At 41.2% G+C, this 18,662-nt stretch overlaps 1 protein-coding gene across 5 annotated transcripts in view; it reads right to left on the bottom strand.

Annotated features, from left to right (window-relative positions):
* The window catches only part of SYNRG (synergin gamma), a 74,965-nt gene that overhangs the window by 36,283 nt on the left and 20,020 nt on the right, over window positions 1-18,662 (bottom strand). For all 5 annotated transcript variants that reach the window (XR_015798230.1, XR_015798229.1, XR_015798228.1 and 2 more), the window contains 5 exons: window positions 17,216-17,464; window positions 16,656-16,792; window positions 12,091-12,191; window positions 9,518-9,580; window positions 573-1,520 (listed from right to left, as the gene is read on the bottom strand). Coding sequence is in view for 2 of the 5 variants with exons in the window: in XM_088152517.1 (XP_088008643.1) it covers window positions 573-1,520; window positions 9,518-9,580; window positions 12,091-12,191; window positions 16,656-16,792; window positions 17,216-17,464 (1,498 nt within the window). In the remaining 3 variants the exon portion in view is untranslated. The remainder of the gene's footprint in view (window positions 1-572; window positions 1,521-9,517; window positions 9,581-12,090; window positions 12,192-16,655; window positions 16,793-17,215; window positions 17,465-18,662) is intronic.

Genomic DNA, 18,662 nt, shown 5'->3' with positions numbered 1-18,662 from the left:
GGGGTTGAGGTACCATTTCATTGGGATTAAGGAAAAAGGAGTTGGAGGCTGTTCTCATAGCTTAGAGAAACATACCCCTACCAGCTCTTGCCTATGTCCCTAGGAGCTTGAGCTGGGTAATTTCTTTCCAACACTGGGATTTTACAAATCTTTGCAGATGCAGGAAAATTCAAAGGACAGACTTGTGCCTTGGAAAAAGGGAATGCCCACACAATGGGATCAGACCCCTTTCAAATCAGTTAGCTAAGCCCAAAGCAGCCTCTTACTGGTTCTAGTCTGTCTTACACTGTTAGTGACACAACAGAAGAGTATTTTGCCTAAAACTGGGGTTGCTAAGAGGACATACTGTGCAAGACAGGATCTACCTCAAAAACCAGCCAATCTAAAAATTACATAGAAGAACACCAATTAATACTGCTCGATTAGGAGATTAGAAGCTAGCCAAAAATACAGATTCAGAAGGCTTTTCCTACTAGAGGATCAGCACAGAATACTGAAATTCAGCTCATGATACAACACTTTGGGACTCTCCCATAGCTTTTGTTACCAGAGCAATCTAACTAGTTCCTCACCTGCTGCTGGTAGATGTTGACCACTAACCGTTGGCAAATCCAGAGAGCTATCAGACAGGACATGCTTAAGGTCTCCTCCCACATCTGCCAGTTTCATGTCAAACTGGACAGAGAGGGCATCTTCAGAATCCTCCTTGCCCACGCTGCTGCCTCCAATGGATGGCAGGTCAAGAGACTTGACAGAAGCCGAATCCTCCTTGGCGTGCTTGAAAGCAGCCAGTTTGTCGACAAGGGATTTTTCTGAGCTGGAGGAAAACTTGCTTGAGTGGAAATCAGCAAAGTCGTCTTCACTCTTAACTGATGAAGGGGTATGGTCTTTTAGTTCTTCAAATCCCAACCCGGGGCTGTCCAGAGACAGCTGCTTGAAGATGTCATATTTGTTGGAAGCAGCAACTGGACTCTGCCCATTCTTCACGGCACTGACTAAGGAGCCAGCTGAGGGAATGGAGTTGGAATCTTGTTTGAGGGCACTGTATTTATCATCCAGCTGCTTCTCCGGAGAGACAGCGTTGTTATTGAAAGCCATGAAGTCTGCAAATTCATCCTGAGTGGCAGCCGAAGTACAACTTGACAACCCTCCAAAAAGGTTGAAGTCGGCAAAGTCGCTAGCCAGGACTGAACTGTTGCCTGGCATTGGCAGAGTGGCGGTGGCAGATATTGTGTGTGGTGGTGCAGCAAAAGGAGCTGGTTTGGGGGAACTGTACACAGCTGGAAAGAGAGTAGATTGGCTCTCTCCAGTAGAGGCTGAGGAAAACAGATCCAGGTCTGCCAAATTCAGAGAAGGCTTTGCTTGGGATTGTTGTTTTGACGGTATAGGAAGAGAAGGAAAAGATGGGGGAAATGGTTTGTCCTTTGTTGGTGGGTCTAGTGGAGAGATGCTGTCCGCAGTTTTGAAATCAGTGAAGCCATCGTCTGTTCCTGGGGACCTGAAATCTGCAAAGCTGTCTCCTGAAAACAGAACAGACAGCAACGTCAGTAGTATTTCTGAACATTTTAACAGTCTCAACCAAGCAACATATCCGTTAATTCACACATGTTTAAAATGGCTCGGGGTGGGGGTGGGGGGGGCTAATCTATTTTGTCTAGTTTCCATGTTACTTCTTCACAAGGATTCAAGGTAAATAATCTTTTAATATTTAAAAAAAGTGTAACAAAAAGGCAGTAAGTACAAACTAAGTAAGTTAAGGATTTGAATATTCTACAGATTCCAAAGGAAAATATATAAAACATGTACTTAGGCACCCTCCCCTCTTTCTGGTAGCCAGCCAGAGCGCTTAACATTAAGTTATTGCAGTCCATTGTGGACCTATGGGCTGCAATAAGCTATGATTGGACCTTCTGATTTCTTTTTTTTAAAACTTATTTGTGGAATATATAGACCGCCCTGATCTTCTGTCATGATTCTGGGCAGCTGACAGAATACAACAATAAAGAATAAAAGATGAAAAACAAAGAATTACACTGCCAGAAGGAGAATGTCTTGGAAAACCCAAGGACCCTTCAGAAGACCAAAACATCACACACTCTAATGGTTTGTTTGAACAGGATCACAGTGGGAGCCATATGGATCTCGGGGGGATGGTGTTGCAGAGGGCAGGGGCCATGACAGATGAAGCCCACTTCCTTGTTCTCACCAGGTGATATCGTTCAAGCAGTGGGACCTGGAACATGCCAAATGTGTGGCATGGGCAAAAACTATGGGGGACAAGTGTTCCCTCAAATAACCAGGCCCTCTGCCACACAGGGCTTTTTGTGTGATAACTAGCACCTTCAATGCCACTCAGGAGCCTACTGGCATTCAGCACAGTTCACAAAGCAGAGGTGTTACATGCCCATGACTGCCTGTGCCACTGCTTTGGGTGATGGTGACTTTTTCCAGAATGCTACTAGGTGTGTCTGTTTCCCATTCCCACAAAACTACATTTTTGACCCAAGGGGTTTCTGAGGGACATAAGAATCTGGGAGGCCTTGTGAAGTCCTAGGGGTGCAGGCTGAAAGGAATGAGTGCATTATTTGGTACTGGAATATTCTTGAATTTCTAATAGCGATATAAAGGGTGGTGTTATCAGTATAATTGCTTCCTTTTTTTAAAAAACTACAATAGCTCCACAGCTTCCAAAAGCCTGTATTGTGATGGACCTTTTAACTGAAATCTTCATCTGATACCATTCCTTGGGATCCCACCTTCACAGGCAGGGAGATAGCATATACTGGACCTTTCCCACAATGGCATGCTGGCTCCCAAGTTTTCCTTCTAGGTAAATTCACCTGGCATCACCAATATTACCTTTTACATACTAAATCAACTGGTTTCCTTAAAGCGTTTAACAATGAAGAGCACCCATCCATAACTACTTTTTAATCACTGTACTACCTTTTATACTGTTAGTAGCTTGCATACATGGTGCCTCCCCTCTTCTGGAATATCATATACTCCCCCCCACCCACACAAATGGGAAGAGCAGAGCTGAAACCCGGTTCCTCTGGAGGACCTTTGGGGGATGAGGTTTATTTTTAATTTATCTGGAAATGTGGTATCTATGCAATACTGTGTGCAGAGGTTACTTTTGAACTGTATTGATTTTTAATCCAATTACTGCATCTGGAATGTAAGCTGCTTAGTGCTGCTTGTGACTGGGGAGGCACAGAAGCCTCAAGTAAAGAAAAAGTATCCATGCTGTTGATATTTTCCCATTACCTTTGTTAGTGTGTCATACTATGTCAAGATTCTGGCATGATAAGAAGCCTGAATGCACCAAGGTTTCATGCACTCCTTCCCTGCCCTGAATGCAGCCATTAGGAAAACAAACTTTCTGCTCCGTTTTAGTTTTTCATTATATTTGTATTATATTTGAATATAAAATGTGGCTAATTTCAATGTTGCTTTGTTGAAACAAATTTCAAAATTGAAAGTGAGAATGTAGCTTGTCTGAAACAAGCCACTGTTACAACTACCCACAGTTTTTTGAGTTCTAAAAGCACAAATTGCAATTAATTAAAAAAAGAGAGAAATGAAAATATAATGTTGGAGGAGGTAGGGAGTGACCGAGATTAAGTCTCTCAGGTCAGCTCCTACCATAAGCCAAATTTCTGTTAAGAATTGTTTCCCAGTGGGAGTGAGTTGTTGGTATTATGTATGAGAAAGAGTCTTTCTTACAAATTTTGTTAAATCTTTAATTTTAGTCAATACATTTGTGGGAGACACAATCAAAACACAGTAAAATCCATATAAAACAAATAAAAAACCATGCAAACTAAGATAGCAATCAGCTAAAAGCAGCAAAAACTAAAATAAACCTCCTAAAAACATCTACAACTTTAGGGAGATAAAACTACTGAACAAAACATTGCATTGGGACAAAAGTATACAGTGGAGTTCAAGGTCTTAGAGAATTTTCTTAAAAAAAAAAGCCTTTGCTTGGTGCCAAGAAGAGGTCCTAAGTACCCATCTCAGCATGCAAGAACTTAAGGGTTAGTGTGGTGTGTGGACCTAGTGAATTATGGCTTGTTTAAAAAGTTAATCAAGGCTTAGCATGATCTATGAGATCAACCTTTGTTGGTTCTGCTGCAACAGACCAACATACCTAATCTTATTAATTCAGGAATAATTCCCAAATGAAGGCCTTGCCTTCCTGGTTATTAACCTCCAGATATGTTGGGAATGCAACTCTCAGAATTCCTTAGGTCGGTGTTTCTCAACCTCAACAACTTTAAGAATTCCCCAATGCCGGGGAATTCTGGGAGTCGAAGTCCTCACATCTTAAAGTTGCTGAGGTTGAGAAACACTGCCTTAGGTAACAGGACCGTTGCTAAGAATTCTAGGAGTTGAAGACCCAACACATTTAGAAAATGCAAGGTTGGGGAAGACTGTTTTAAAGGAGGGCTCAGCCTACCTAAGCATTATTATAAAGGCGTCCATATTGAATCTTTCACCTGTGTTACTTTAACAAATCAGTAGAAATACTTTTAAAAAAATAAGATTTCAGCTTATTTTTATTTACATTAAAAAGATGGCGTGCATATGTGTCTGAGTAGGTCTGCATGTGCATTCTTTCTCTCCATCTCTTACTACCACCTACTGCCAACAAGATCACAGCAGGTTGCATAATGCCTTACTTTTATTCTCCAGGACTGATGCCTTATCCCCTAAGATGTGATATGGTGTAAGTTATTAGGTTAAATTTTTGAACTGGAGGGTCACTCATTTTGGTGAAGAATAGGCCAGGAAGGAGATCATTTTCTCATCTGTGGGAGCCTGTTAAAAATCTATACCTTTCCAGGCAAGGCAGAGATAAGGAGTCCTTGGGGCTCTCTGAGCTTGGTGGTTTGCTTGCAGATGTTTCATTACCCAACTAGGGAACATCATCAGTGCAGATGATCAAGTTATCTTAGTTATCAAGGCAGAAATAACTAAGCCTCCTGATCCTGTTCAATTCTAACTCCCATGTGTCCCAGCCAATGGTGAGGGATAACTGGAATTGCAGTCCAACATTTGGAGGGCCACATGTTGCTCACTCCTCTATGTTTATGTGTGTACATACAAATTGTAATCACAGGAGTTTTGAGGGCTGGACTGAGAACAGAGAGTGGAAACGTATGGGCTGGGAGGTATACTGAGCCAGCAAGGACCTCTCTGAGGGTCAGATATGGGGTGGAGGTTTGCTCCACCCAAAAACATCCCTGTTGCTTCCAGAAAAAAGCAACACTCTCTTCCCCAGTAGGAAACAAACCCAGCAGTACCATTTCCAAAGACCCTACTGCTTGAAGATTAAGCAGCAGCACCTGTAACAATGTGCAGATAGCACCATAGTCAGTCTGTAACAGAAAACCTACATTTGGCAAATGGCCCTAAGACAAGTTGAAGGTGCAGTCTTTCTCCCGTGTAAGCTATTTTTTGCCTTCATGGAAATGTGGGCACCAAAGTCTGCCAATTTGTCCTTCTGGGATAATCTACGTATGACTGTTTGGTGGAAGAAAGAGAAGAGGAGGACATCCAGCAGCAAGGTGGATGGACTCAGTTATTGTGGTGATAGGGGCATTGTAGGAAGATCTGAATGGCCAGGTTGGGGACAGTTCATCCTGGAGAAAAGCTATCTATGTGGTCACTAAGAGTCTACATTGATTTGATATCACATCAATGTAATCAATCACGTGTGAACGGTTAGTTTAAAAAGGGGTGTTTATTTAACTTCTTCAAATGTGGCTTAACCCATTCACCAGCAGGACATAAAAACACCAAAAGGGTGGTGAAAATACTTAAAATGCAATGCAGTTTAGGACTTGTTCTTTATGTCTGAATCTATGCCGCTACAGCCACATCTATGGGCAAGCACACACTTCATTTTTTAAAAATTATTCAAATTACCATCACCAAAGCAAAAAACAAAACACCCAGCCAAGTCAGTTTCACAAATGCTGCAGAAGCAAATCAACAGATCAGTCTTTCAGAGAGATGTAAATTGTGACAAGTAGGACATTTCAAGCACATTCCTTGACTCTCTCCTGAAAAGTGGTACAAGTATCACCTTTTCCAGAAGGTCATTTGTGAAACTGACGGTACCCCAGACCAAGGAATGGGCACAGCAAAACTTGACTTACAGACGGGTTGCAAGCTTTTCCATAAGCTGGTGAAAGGGTTAAAAGTGATTAAAAAAACAACACCACAATTCAAAATCAACTTGTCTCTGCCTCCTGAACAGTAAAATGAAATACTGGACCGGGTCCAACTTTGCTGCAAAACTTTTGAACTCATTGAGTTAAGTCTGTAGCTGTCCAACAAACCCATCATTTTAATATGTTAAAATGTTAGCATGTTAACATTACTCACAGCAAAAAAAAAAAAGTACTTTAAATGGTTGAGTCGAGGATACTGTTTTACTATTTTCAAGAATATTGTTTCTTGACTCCTGCCACCCTTTTATAATTATGTTGAAATCAAACACGGAAGCAATCTTTATGCTTATCCAGGGAGTGGGTGGGGGGGTCCTCACTTTTTTATAGTATTTTTTCTCCCTCCAAGACCCAGAGAAGGGATAAGAGGGTTCATGCCCCTTTCAGCCCCTAGCAGAGGCTTCAAATCCTATTTTAGCCCTAATTTTGGGGGGTGAAAGTAAGAAGATAAATGTGCTTCTGAATGTTGATGGTGCAAGCTTATGGTGACTCTGGGGACTGCATTCCTGTGCTACACACTGGTCAGATGGTACAAACCAAAAGGTTTTTGAATCTCCCATCTGCCTGTCTGTCTGCTAAGCAGTCTTGATTTCTGCAATTTCATTCTACATCCCCATATGATTTACTTTCTACAATATCTGGCTGTGAAACCAAGATTAAAAATGCCACTCTCCCAAACTCATTTCTTGCAGTTACATAAATAACAATAAATGGAGATGGGTTTGGTGTTTCTCCATAGCTTGCAACAATAAAAAAAAAAAGAAAGAATGCTTTCAGCTGCTTATAGTTTTGGAAACTATTTAAGCCACAGGATGTATTAGCTTTCTACAGTGTTTTGGGCCCATTCCAAAGAACTGGCACTGACCTGAAACACGTTCCTATATGTTCTGCTCTACAGAAAGATTGCTTTTTCTTCTCAGTGGCTCAGCTCAAGCTCATCAGAAGTTGCATTGTTGTCTATTCTGACTTTTGGGGGATCCTCAGAGTCTCATAATGGGAAGGACACTCCCTCCCTTTTAACTGAGGATAATGAGCTTTGAAATTTGGGACCTTCTGGATACAAGACAATTCTTCTACGTTACTGGCTCTAGAAACTGCTTCATCAATCAAAAACAGTACTTGAATTTCTCTTGTTCTGTTTCATTACTTTTCATTTGTACTGCAACCTTGTCCTTTTGGTGCAGATTATGAAAGACAGCATATGAATGTCCTGAATAAAGACATAAAAAACTTTTCCTAATAGATACAGTCTTTTTCCAACCCCAGGAGATAGGAATTGCACAGAACTGAACTGGGAACTTTTGTATGCAAATCAAGAAACGTACCACTGATCTATTTTTATACATTGCAGGTACACTTCACCCAATTTCCTTGGAGACTGGGGCAATATATGACCTTTCTTTCCCACTACATTATTTCCTCACAACTTAGCAATGTAGAACTAGGTTGAGAAATAATCAACAGCCTGAGATAATCTACCATCTTTCCAGACCTTTCCCAGCACCAGCACCTTGACCATTTTTAATTGGAGATGCTGGGATTCAATGCATATTGTCTAGCAGTTAACTACAGTCACATTCCCGGGTACTCACTTAACTCAAATTGCAACCAATCACGCAGCTATTTATTTCAGATTTCTTACAGCGCTGCCTATACCACATCTGGCCATATCATCCCTTTACTGAGCCCATTCCTCCACCACCTATCCCTCCCTGCCTCAGGTTCCTTCTCCTGGAAGGCTTAGATTAGTTAACTATTAAGAGGGTGTACCTGCACCAATTCACTTATAAAGGCTCTAAGCTTTTGCTTTTAGAGGATGCAGACATACCACAGTAGGAAAAACTCAGATGAAATGTTCCCTACTGTGATAACAACAACAGTAAAGAGATGTTCCATCTAAGACAGAACCCACCAGCTGAGATTCTGACTGCTTGTATTTATTTTAAACAGACTGGGCCATTCAATTAACTGGGACAACTTCTTCATCTTTTAAAATGTTTCCAACCAATTAATGGAAGATAATCAACAATTTGTCTGCTTCCACCTCTTCTTTCTTAACTATTCCAGCCCTGCTGTGTTGTCTCATTTCCTGTCAAGGCTCTGTGATCCTGCCCACTTCTTTTGGAAAAATAGTGCCTCTTCCCTCTGCATGAAGTTCATAACATGTACTTCCTAAATGTAGACCTTTTCCAAATTCTGTCGTTGGGAAAATGTGCGGTCAGGACAGTTTGATTTGCATGGCCTGTCGTTGTTGCTCATTAGATATTTTTATAGTTTGCTGGCTCTTTGTTTTATTGTTTGTATGATGCGGTTTTTATAGCATTATACTTGTTCTTCTGGAAGCTTATGTTTTTGTTGACTGCTCTGAAATCCATTTGGAAGAAAGGTGTTTTTGCTTTCTCCGAAAAAAGTAAATTACCTGACTTCTTCTTTCTCTCTAACCAGAATCTCTTTCTCTGGCCTCCATAAGATTTCATCTGCTTGATCACCAACAGCAGTCAGAAGCAATCTTGTCATTTGCCATCTTGGTAAATGTTGGAATCTCAATCAGTCATTATTGGGGGCTTCAGCACCACCACAAGGTTGCCAAGCAGAAAGTCACATCAAGAGGTGTTTGCAGCACTTCTCATGCTAAACACACCAAACTGTTTTTTTCTTAAATTTATTTCAAGAGGTTTGATTCTGTTTTTTTTTTTTTTTTTACTAAAAAGCACTCAAAGCAGCTGACAAAAAGAAATGCAATTGTCATTTATAGCCAAAATTTGAAAACTACATTTAAAACATCAGTTCAGATGGATGAAAGTCAATTAGAAAATCAACTAACTCAAACCAGCAAAAGCCACAAAGAGAAGCCAGGCCTGGATTTTACGCCCACAAAATGGATGGAATTAGAGCCAGACAAGTCTCTGGTGGGAAGGGACTCTACAAAAAAGGAAGATCTGCTGAAAAAAATTACTCTTGCGTGGATGAGTCTGCCTTTGGATAATGGGGATGGAGAAGGACTTAGATGGAAGGCACTCTAGTTGTTCTGACATGTGGGAACAGTTTTTTGACTTGCAAGATATTCTAGGAACTTCTCTAGATTGGAATATAAATAATTTAACTAAAGCTGCTTCCAGAAGCTCCACAAAGACTGCTTTTGTTGAAAGGCATACCTCCAAAGAAACCCTTTATATTCTAGGATCTCCACCAGACACAAATTGAACCAATGACAGAGATTCCTAGAAAGCCCAAGGAAGACTGATCTTGAAGATTCTACATTGGATGAAACTTACCTATGGATTTACTTTCGGATGGCTGCTCCAGTTCTCGAAAAGCACTGTATTTATCTCCATAATCTATGGTGCACATTTAAAAAGAGAATGTAGTTAAAATTTTGATAGAGCGCCACAAAATTACTGTTTCATAGTAGCAGGTGGCCAATATTGGAAGGCTTTCCTGCACAAGGAAATTACATAGCCCCAATACCTTACTGAATGTTTCTATTTGCATCATATATACGGGACTGGATTTAGTCTCTAATGCTGTAGAGGGCAGCAGCAAAGTCAGGGGTTAAAACTAGAAGGAAGGAGGTTTGGGTTAGACCGAACTTAGAACTTCCTGACCATATGAACTGTAAGCCAGAACAGGTTGCTTGCACTCAATGGGGAGTTGGACTAGATCAGTGTTTCTTAACCTTGGCAGCTTGAAGATGTGTGGACTCCAACTCCCGGAATTTCCTAGCCAGCATGAAGATGTGTGGACTCCAACTCCCGGAATTCCCTAGCCAGAATTCTGGGAATTGGAGTCCACACATCTTCAAGCTGCCAAGGTCGAGAAACACTGGACTAGATGATGACCTCTAAGATATCTTCCAATTCTATGATTCTTTACCATGGGACAAAGGGAATCAGTGCTGCAAGTACTACATTTCAGATGCTACTGGAGATGACAGAGTAGGGGATGGGAACAAAAGGAATCCTGGGAATACTCATAGGCAAGCTTCAGTGAAACTGGTTATGCATTTGCTATAGCTCCAATGTGTCTTATGCCAACGAACTTCAATGGAGATGGTTGTTCAGCGACTGGTCAGAAGAGGACAGTGCTGAGGGTTTCTTCTCCAGGTCCTTCTAGACTGCCCTGTCCTTGTAAGAGCTTTGTTCCCACCTTCATCTTTTTCCATCAGTCTTATAAACATATATTCAAGGAGGCACCTTCTTTTTCTCGTATTACCTTGAGCAAAATGTCATGAGTATAATAACTCAATTCCTCTGGAACAATCTCCCTTCTGAGGTGAAGTTGGCCCTACTGATAACAGCCTTCTGGAAGCTAGTTAAAACCCAGTTATTCTGGAGGGCTTTGGGGTGAGTTGTGACATCCTCAGGGTTGTGTGATGAGATTTCAATTTTAATTTAACTTAAACTTTAATTTACTGTAGATGATTTCCTGTTGCTTTTCTCATTGGTGTGAACCATCAAGGGTTGCAAGGTGAGTGATACAAAATCAAAATCACTCTATAACCTGAAAAGATCAAAATGACAGCATGGGTAGATTACTTCACTGAAGACAAGGTCTCATATTTTAGGGATTTAGGATGAGATCCAATGGATACCCTTACCTGAATTGCTATGTTAAGTGTTTCAGGAAAGAAGAGAATACACTCCCTTCTCTCCCATCCTAATATCACCAAGACATCCACACAACCACATAGACAGTTGACTTTAAGATAGGATTCACAAGTTTTAGGAAGGAGAAGACAATTGAGGATATTAACCAATGATGGTAGCATGGAACCCTCTGGTTAAAAGCATTACACCTCTGAATGGTAATGGCTATTGATTCCCTACTATACCTTATTGGCCACTATTGCAAAAATTATGCTGAATTATTTGTTCATTTCTCTAAGGGTATCACCATCACTCAGTTCCAAAAGGGCCCTTGGTGGCTTGCAAGTAATGCAAAAACAAAACAGAAAGAATGATACCTAGATTCCAGGGATGAATTGCATGTGGTGTGCATTTTCAAACGTGGTGGCCATGCCTGCAACTCATATGAAAAATGCCCTCTTGGAGTAGTTTTTGTGAGAACCAGTTCTGACAAGAGCACACCACCTCAACCCAAATTGGTCCATTATCAAAACTGGTGGGAAATGGTCCTGCCCAAAACAGACGGACTTTGAGCCTATTTTGCAGATAGGGTAAAATACAAGTTTGGAGCTCTGATGCATACAATGATTCCCAAGGTTTGAAAAATTCTGGGCTCCTGTCTTATGTAGAAAGCAAGGAAGGTGATCTTGATGGAGATATGCAGGCTCTGCTGCATAGGCAAAAGGGGCTGAAGCATTTTTAAAGTCTAGAACGTCCAAATAACATTCAGAAGTTGCTCAAGCAGACACCTCCCTAATCCACTGAACTATAAGGAGGGGAAGGAAGAGGTCCAGCACAACGAGACTTGCAAGATTCTGTTCTTATAGCCCATCTCAATAAAAGTAGTTTTAGCCTTCCTGTGGAGTTGATTTCCTGGTCTGGTCTACCTTGTGGGGCTGACACCTTAGTATCTCAGCTTGATCATCTTGTTTCTACTGTCTGTGAGAGCTGTTTGGTACTGATCCATCTAAGAGGGCTTAAAAACTCATGTATGCATGATCTGTTTCTAGCAGTCATTGAGATTCTTTCATACTGGCTTGACTGACTTTTTTTTTAAATTATCCGAGATGTGTATATTAGAATGCTTGCTTGTGACTGTTCTCAGTCCTAGTTGCAAAGAGAAGCCTGACAGTATGGTTCAACCCAGTTGTAAGAAAAGTGGAAGGGAAAACTACCACATTTATAAATGTAAGGTTTTTTTTAATCTCCAAGTAGAGCAGTACCTTCAGCAGGCTTGTCAGATGCAATCCCTTTAAAAACAGCATATTTATCCACGGCAGATGTCATTTTGGGGCCTGAAAGGGGTATCAGCATTGAAGGAGCACTAAAGAAAGGAAAAAAGAGAAGTCAGGGCACAGTTGGGAGAGGAGGGGTATTAGTTATTAGGATAGACATGAGTAAAAAAAATAATCTGGAAAAATCATGATCAACATCAGTTCTGATCAGGCCAGAATGCAGCCCTACTTAGAGTGAAATATGGGATATGGATATTTCAGACATATTATCAGAATGAAGGAAGCCACATAGAACAAATACACCCAATGCCTGCCAACCTTTATGTTAAACACTCTCCGAAAATATTTTCAGAATAACTGATTAGAATGTGGAAAATCAGTTTGCCACCTACAAACATTCTGTCCCAAATTTACAGCCCTTTTTTCAAATGGTCTATTTTTAATGTTTAAAAAGGGGCTGGATCCTGCATCATAATACGCAGGGAGGGACAGAGTTGCATCTGAGTTACTGGAAAGAGCACAAAGGGGTATGCAAGAAAGAGATGCCAGAAGTGGTCCTGCCATGTTCTACCTGCAGATCCCATCATCCCTCTTCTCCCACTTTTTTTTTTTGTGTGGAGAAAGTCTTCTTATTCTTTCACATCCCGCAGAATGTTGGAAAGAAATTATGGAAACGCACTCAGGACTGTCTGCCTGTCCCAGAGCATGACCACCCTCCAAAAATAGAACACAATACAACCGAATTTGTCATGGAAGGAGAAGGCAACAAAAGAAATATCAAGACTGAAATTGGGCCAGATCCAGCTGGGGGCTGCAGAGAGCGAAAAAACAAAAAACAGAACACACTCCCCCAATGAGTTTTTTATGGGGGAGGCAGCTTGGTATTGGCTCATATGCTGCCGACTGCTCCATTCTAGGCTCCCTTCTCGCTTCTTTCACTTTCATGTGACTTAGAGCAGTTATTTTTCAAGGGTTGAAAAAAATTCTAGAAGCCATGCCCTGCTTGTTTTCCTACTTGGTTTATATAACTTCCTTAGAGAAAATCTATCCTCTTCCTTTAATTCCTCTTTCCTTTCCATTCAATATTTCTTTCTGTATTTTTTGTTTTGTTTTTTCCCACTTTCCTATTTTCCCTCATGCACCTGTTCTCTCTTTTTTACACACCCATCTTTTTCCCTCTTCCTTTGGCTGCTTCTGATGATCATATCTTAATTTAATAAGGGAGAATGGGGCTTTGGGGGCTCACTTTTAAACTGGATAAATTAGAAATGTGTATCTCCTCTTTAATAAGGCTGGCTCTTTCTGATCTCTAGGTTTTGTACCTCTGGTTCTATAATCAGTGTAATGCATGAATCTGAGAGTGGCTTGCTCTGCTCCACTAAGAAAAGTCCCTTAACTTTTCCCTCTGAAAAGGAAATGTGGAAATGTGAAAAAGGCAAATTTACACTCAACAAGATATGTGGATTCCAAAAAAACAGATGAACTCCAGTTCTGCAGGAAGGAGTCAAAACAAAGCATGATTTTGCATGCTACCTGTTTGTCTTTTGTGGAGGGGATTGCAAATTAAAGTTGTCCCCAGTTAAAGAACTCTTAGATCATGAATCCTGAGTTGCTTCAAAATCCACATGCATCTACATATATTGAAAATTAATCGTTTTAAAAGAGGAGGGTGTCTTTAAAAATAAAAGATGAAACCTGCTCATGTTCACCTAGACACAACAGCCACGGCTGTAAAATAGTCACGGCTTTCCTATGTGATTAAGAGGAAATGTTTTGGCTTAGATAGGTCTGGCTACCTATAGATTTCACTTTTTCATTAAAAAAAATTATTTTTGAAGATCTGCAGTCCAATGAACTGTGCCTCCTTTTAAGCTGAACTCCTTAACCTTCGACGGTTTTTAAGACTGATGATCTTGCTGACTTAAGAGATGAAACAAGTCCGTAATTCCCAGTTCAAATACAACTGGTTATGTTAGAGGTTACAGAACTCACCTGAACCTGTGTTTGTATCTCTTCACAGAGCAAAAGCACATTGATTTCCCTTTCCCTCCACTTCTTATCTCTCTCCTGGCAGCCCTACACAGTATTCTGATCATTAAACTAAACAATTTTTGAACCCAAGTCCCAGCCATTAAATGCAAAGACTAGCAAACATCTGAACTCCTGTAAGCATCTGATTTACTCTTCCTTTTAAAAAACAGAATCAGAAACAAGGATCTTCCTACTGCTGTTTCAAATCTCCTTATCAGTAGCTTACAAAGCTTGTACAAGTCAAATATTTTCTGGATGCATGCTAACAGCAATCTGTGAAGCTTGATGATGGGGAAAAACGTTGCACAATTCAAAAGGCTACCTTTATGGAAATGTGACTCAGTTTCATGCTGGGTCTCTAAATAGGATATTTTATAATGGATCAAACTGTTAATCACTGATCAAGCCTCCCCTGCAGCAGTCCCAAACAAAAGCCTTTTAAGCAATTAATCTTGCTAGACTGTAAACAATTATACTAATCCTGAGAAGGAGACTGATTAGAAACACCTTGTTTCCCAACGGTGACAAATGTGCCAACTCATTTGATTTAGACTGCCATTCGGATCAACACCTACAAGGATGACAACGATAATGATGATGATGATGTTATTGAGGCTTTTAAAATCACCAGCATCAGCATCTTACTAAGCTTAGAGATGAACGCTTGTTGTTTGCGTCAAACATTATTAGACAGTAAGGGAAGAGTTTTCATTTCTTTCTTGTTTTTACTTTCCCAGCCCTTTTTAATCCCTTTAACGCCTCCAGGGTAGCGCTGTTATTTTTAATACTGCTTTAGATGCTGCATTTATTCTGCTGTGTTGCTGAATTATTTATCTGCATATCATTTTACTCAGCTTTGTTAGCTACCTTGAGAACGACAAGTGAGGAGAGGCAGGATACGAGAGAGAGGAAATGAAGTAAGTAAAAGGACAATGCATGGCTGATAAGTCTGGACTTAGCAGAAATCCTTTTGGGAAAGCTTCCTGACTCAACACTATCCACGATGGCTGCATGCAACTCTTAAAGATCATTTTTATGGTCTACAGAATCCCTCTGACCACAGCTGCTGTAAACTGGCAGCTTTTTGAGCTGTTCCTACCACCACCAAACTTCCAGAGAAATACAGAAAATCCCAGCCACATCTTCACTAACATAGACTTGATCCAAGAGGAAGAATACTTAACAAGGATTGGAAACCCCCCAGAGTTTGCAGAAGAAGAAAAGAAACTCTAAGATTATAAAAGATTTACACACACACACACAGACGTACACACACATCCTGGAAATAACCTGTTTAGGTGATATGATGATTAGCAGCAAATATTAAATTGGTTGTTGAGTCCTTGGTGCTCTCTGAGCTTGGTTGTTTGCTTGCAGACGTTTCATTATCCAACTAGGTAACATCATCAGTGCTAGTGAGTGTGGGGTTTGCCCCCTGTTTATATACATTAGGTTGCCCTAATCAAGGAACTACCAAGGAGAAAACCACACCCTGACCAATAGGGGCAGGGCAAACTACTGTATATAAAAGGGAGCAAACCCCACACTCACTAGCACTGATGATGTTACCTAGTTGGGTAATGAAACATCTGCAAGCAAACAACCAAGCTCAGAGAGCACCAAGGACTCCATAGTTCAACCCTACAGAGCTAGAGATATTCTATTAAATTGGTTGTATGAGTCATCATACACTGCACACATAGTGGTTATGGCAAGGATGGGTAATCTAAGGTCCATAGGCAACTTGTGGGTCCTCTTCTTGAAACCACTAAGCCGCCAAACATTGCCACAAAACCTAGGCATAGTTTCCAGTTTTCTTTGTCAGAAACTGCTCTCCCAGTCTCCAAAAGAGTGTCTGCCCCTGCTTTTAGTGAATATAAAAGAATAAATGCTATTCTCACTTTAAGATAAATGCAGCATTTGTGCTTCTATAACCTCTTGACCTGGACATGCATCTGCTCTAAAGGAGTCAGGACCAGAGCAGAAAATCATGCATACCTCACATGACCTGTCTCATCCCAGGTCACCTGCAGTTCCACCCTCTTTGTTGCATCATACAATCAATTTAACATTCACTGATAATCATCTGGGTTCTGAGTGTGCATTAGTACACCGCATGTACCTCATACAGTATGTAAATGGTGGAATGCAGGTAACAGTAGGTTAGTTTGCAAGGCAGTCTCTAAATTAGAGATCCTAGCTTGCATAAAATAGCATAAGCATGCTTGGGATAAATCTGATTTAGTTGCCCTTGTGGCATACTGGCCAATGTGTCTGAAGCTGACTGCTACCATCCTTACCATTAGCTGAGAATACTGCACATGGCACGAGTGCAACTAAGAATGGTAACCTAGTCCAGTGTTTCTCAACCTCAGCAACTTTAAGATGTGTGGCAGGCTGGCTGGGGAATTCTGGGAGTTGAAGTCCACACATCCTAAAGTGACCTGGTCTATATCTTCTCTACTTTACTAAAAAGTATTATACAAAAACTGATAGTTACATGAGAGGGTCAAATTCTGTACCTGCTCCGCTGCTGTGTTGCTAACGTTTTGTTTGATCCAGGCACTTCCCCTTGAAAATCTGTAAAGGTGTCATCAAGTCCCCCTGACTTAGAAGCATCTTGGAATTCCTGGAAGTCATCATCGTCTCCTTTTGCAACCTGGATTGTAGGAGACATGACAGCTTTTTCCAGGCGGCGAACCACATTTTTTTAGGGAAAGCAACCCTATTCTTTTATTTATATATTCTGTATTAATGCTTTTCTATTTTATAGGCATGGTTCGTGCTACCTCGCTTCAGTATAAATATACAATAAAACAATATGAAGCAGTCAGCAATTCTGCAGTGAATTATTACAGTTCAAGATAAAAACTTATAAACCTTGAAAAGCAAAAGGTCACTTTTCTGCACAAGTCTGTCTCCCTTTCTTTTAATCAGCTGCTCTAAAATAGTTGGTCTGGATAATACGTTCAGACAGATGCTTGAATTCCATGGCTTAAAATAAAGCTAAAGAGCTGAAAGAACAAGCTGCCTTAAACCAAGAATAAGGATACCTTACGATGGGGAATATATCAGCACCAACCTGGTTTGCAGGGAAAGGTTGAATGAAACTGCTGGAAACCTGTGTGGTGGCCCCACCCACTGGCGCTGCCACGTTGATCCCCACCACTGCCGGTCCTATGCTAAGCGGCATGGAAACTGGTGGCGCAGGAGACATCAAAGGCTGTTGGCTCACTGTGACAGAGATGGCCATCTGAAGCCCGCTTAAGGTAGGGATGGGGGCAGAGGGAAATTGGTTTAAACCTTCAGGGCTCATGGCTGGAACTCCCCTCTGTATGAGGAGAAAGACAGAAAAGAAAATAACCGAGTCAGTTAAAGCATTTGCGCACCATGTAAAACTGAGCTGGTGAGAGCTTTCATTTTGGCTTAATGCGTTGGGTGGACCAGCTTGGCTGGTTTCTTTCAGTGTGTTGTGAAACCCAGAAAATGAATTAATGCAGAAAAAAACCAGCTATGGGGGGCTCTTGTTCCTTTCTTGCCCACCGAAACCTTTTTGCTCAGCAGTGAGTTTCACACATCAATTAAGTCCACTTACCTCACATGCCTTGCGCTTCCCCCCCAATGTATTTATTTGTTTGTTTGTTTGTTCGTTTGTCAAATTTATAGGGCCGCCCACCTCACACACAAGTGACTCTGGGTGGCGTACAACAAAGCTAAAAAAACAATTAATATATACAAAACAATTGTTAATACTGTTATTGTTAAAAGCTTTAAGATGATAAAGTATAAAACTAAAAGAAAAAAATAAAAAATATTGGGCGAAGAGCAGTTGCTAATAACAGTGGGGCCACCTCACTATTTCGCCAGTCCGCTGGGGTCCCCAGGCCTGACGGCACAATCAGGTCTTGAGGGACTTCTGGAAGGACAAAAGGGATGAAGCCAACCTCATTTCAGGAGGGAAGGATGTTCCATAAAGCAGGGGCCACAGCAGAAAAGGCCCACCGCACGGGTCCCACCGAAAGGAACTCCCTAGCGGACAGGGCCCGCAGCATACCCCCTTTGCTGGATCTGGTGGGATGGGCAGACGAAATCGGGGAGAGGCGATCCCTCAGGTAACCTGGTCCCATGCCATGGAGGGCTTTAAAGGTCAAACCCACCACCTTCAACTGGATCTGGAAACAAACTGGTAACCAATGCAGCTCGCGCAGCAGAGGTATAACGTGTATTCTTTTAGAAACACACGTAACTGCCTATGCTGCTGCATTCTGTACCAGCCAAAACTTCCAAGTACTCTCCAAAGTGGGTTAAGATTAGGGCTACTGATTGATGGTTGACTGTTACCTCTGCAAATCTATGTACCCATGCTGTAAATCACAATAAGGATCGTGCGTTGATTGATTAGCGGGCAAAAGCTTTTCAGATATGAGAAGTGGTAAATAACTAACTAGTTATAGTGGTTAATAACTAGTGGTATATAAATAACAGCGTTATGGGAGTTTGAGGATGCAGTGGACTTTCTTCCCACCAGG

This window comes from Python bivittatus, unplaced genomic scaffold (genome assembly GCF_059951505.1).
Source record: "Python bivittatus isolate LINGU-HERP-01145 unplaced genomic scaffold, Pbiv_v1 ctg000690_np1212, whole genome shotgun sequence".
Taxonomy (NCBI): domain Eukaryota; kingdom Metazoa; phylum Chordata; class Lepidosauria; order Squamata; family Pythonidae; genus Python; species Python bivittatus.
This window is presented reverse-complemented; position numbering and strand designations above follow the sequence as displayed.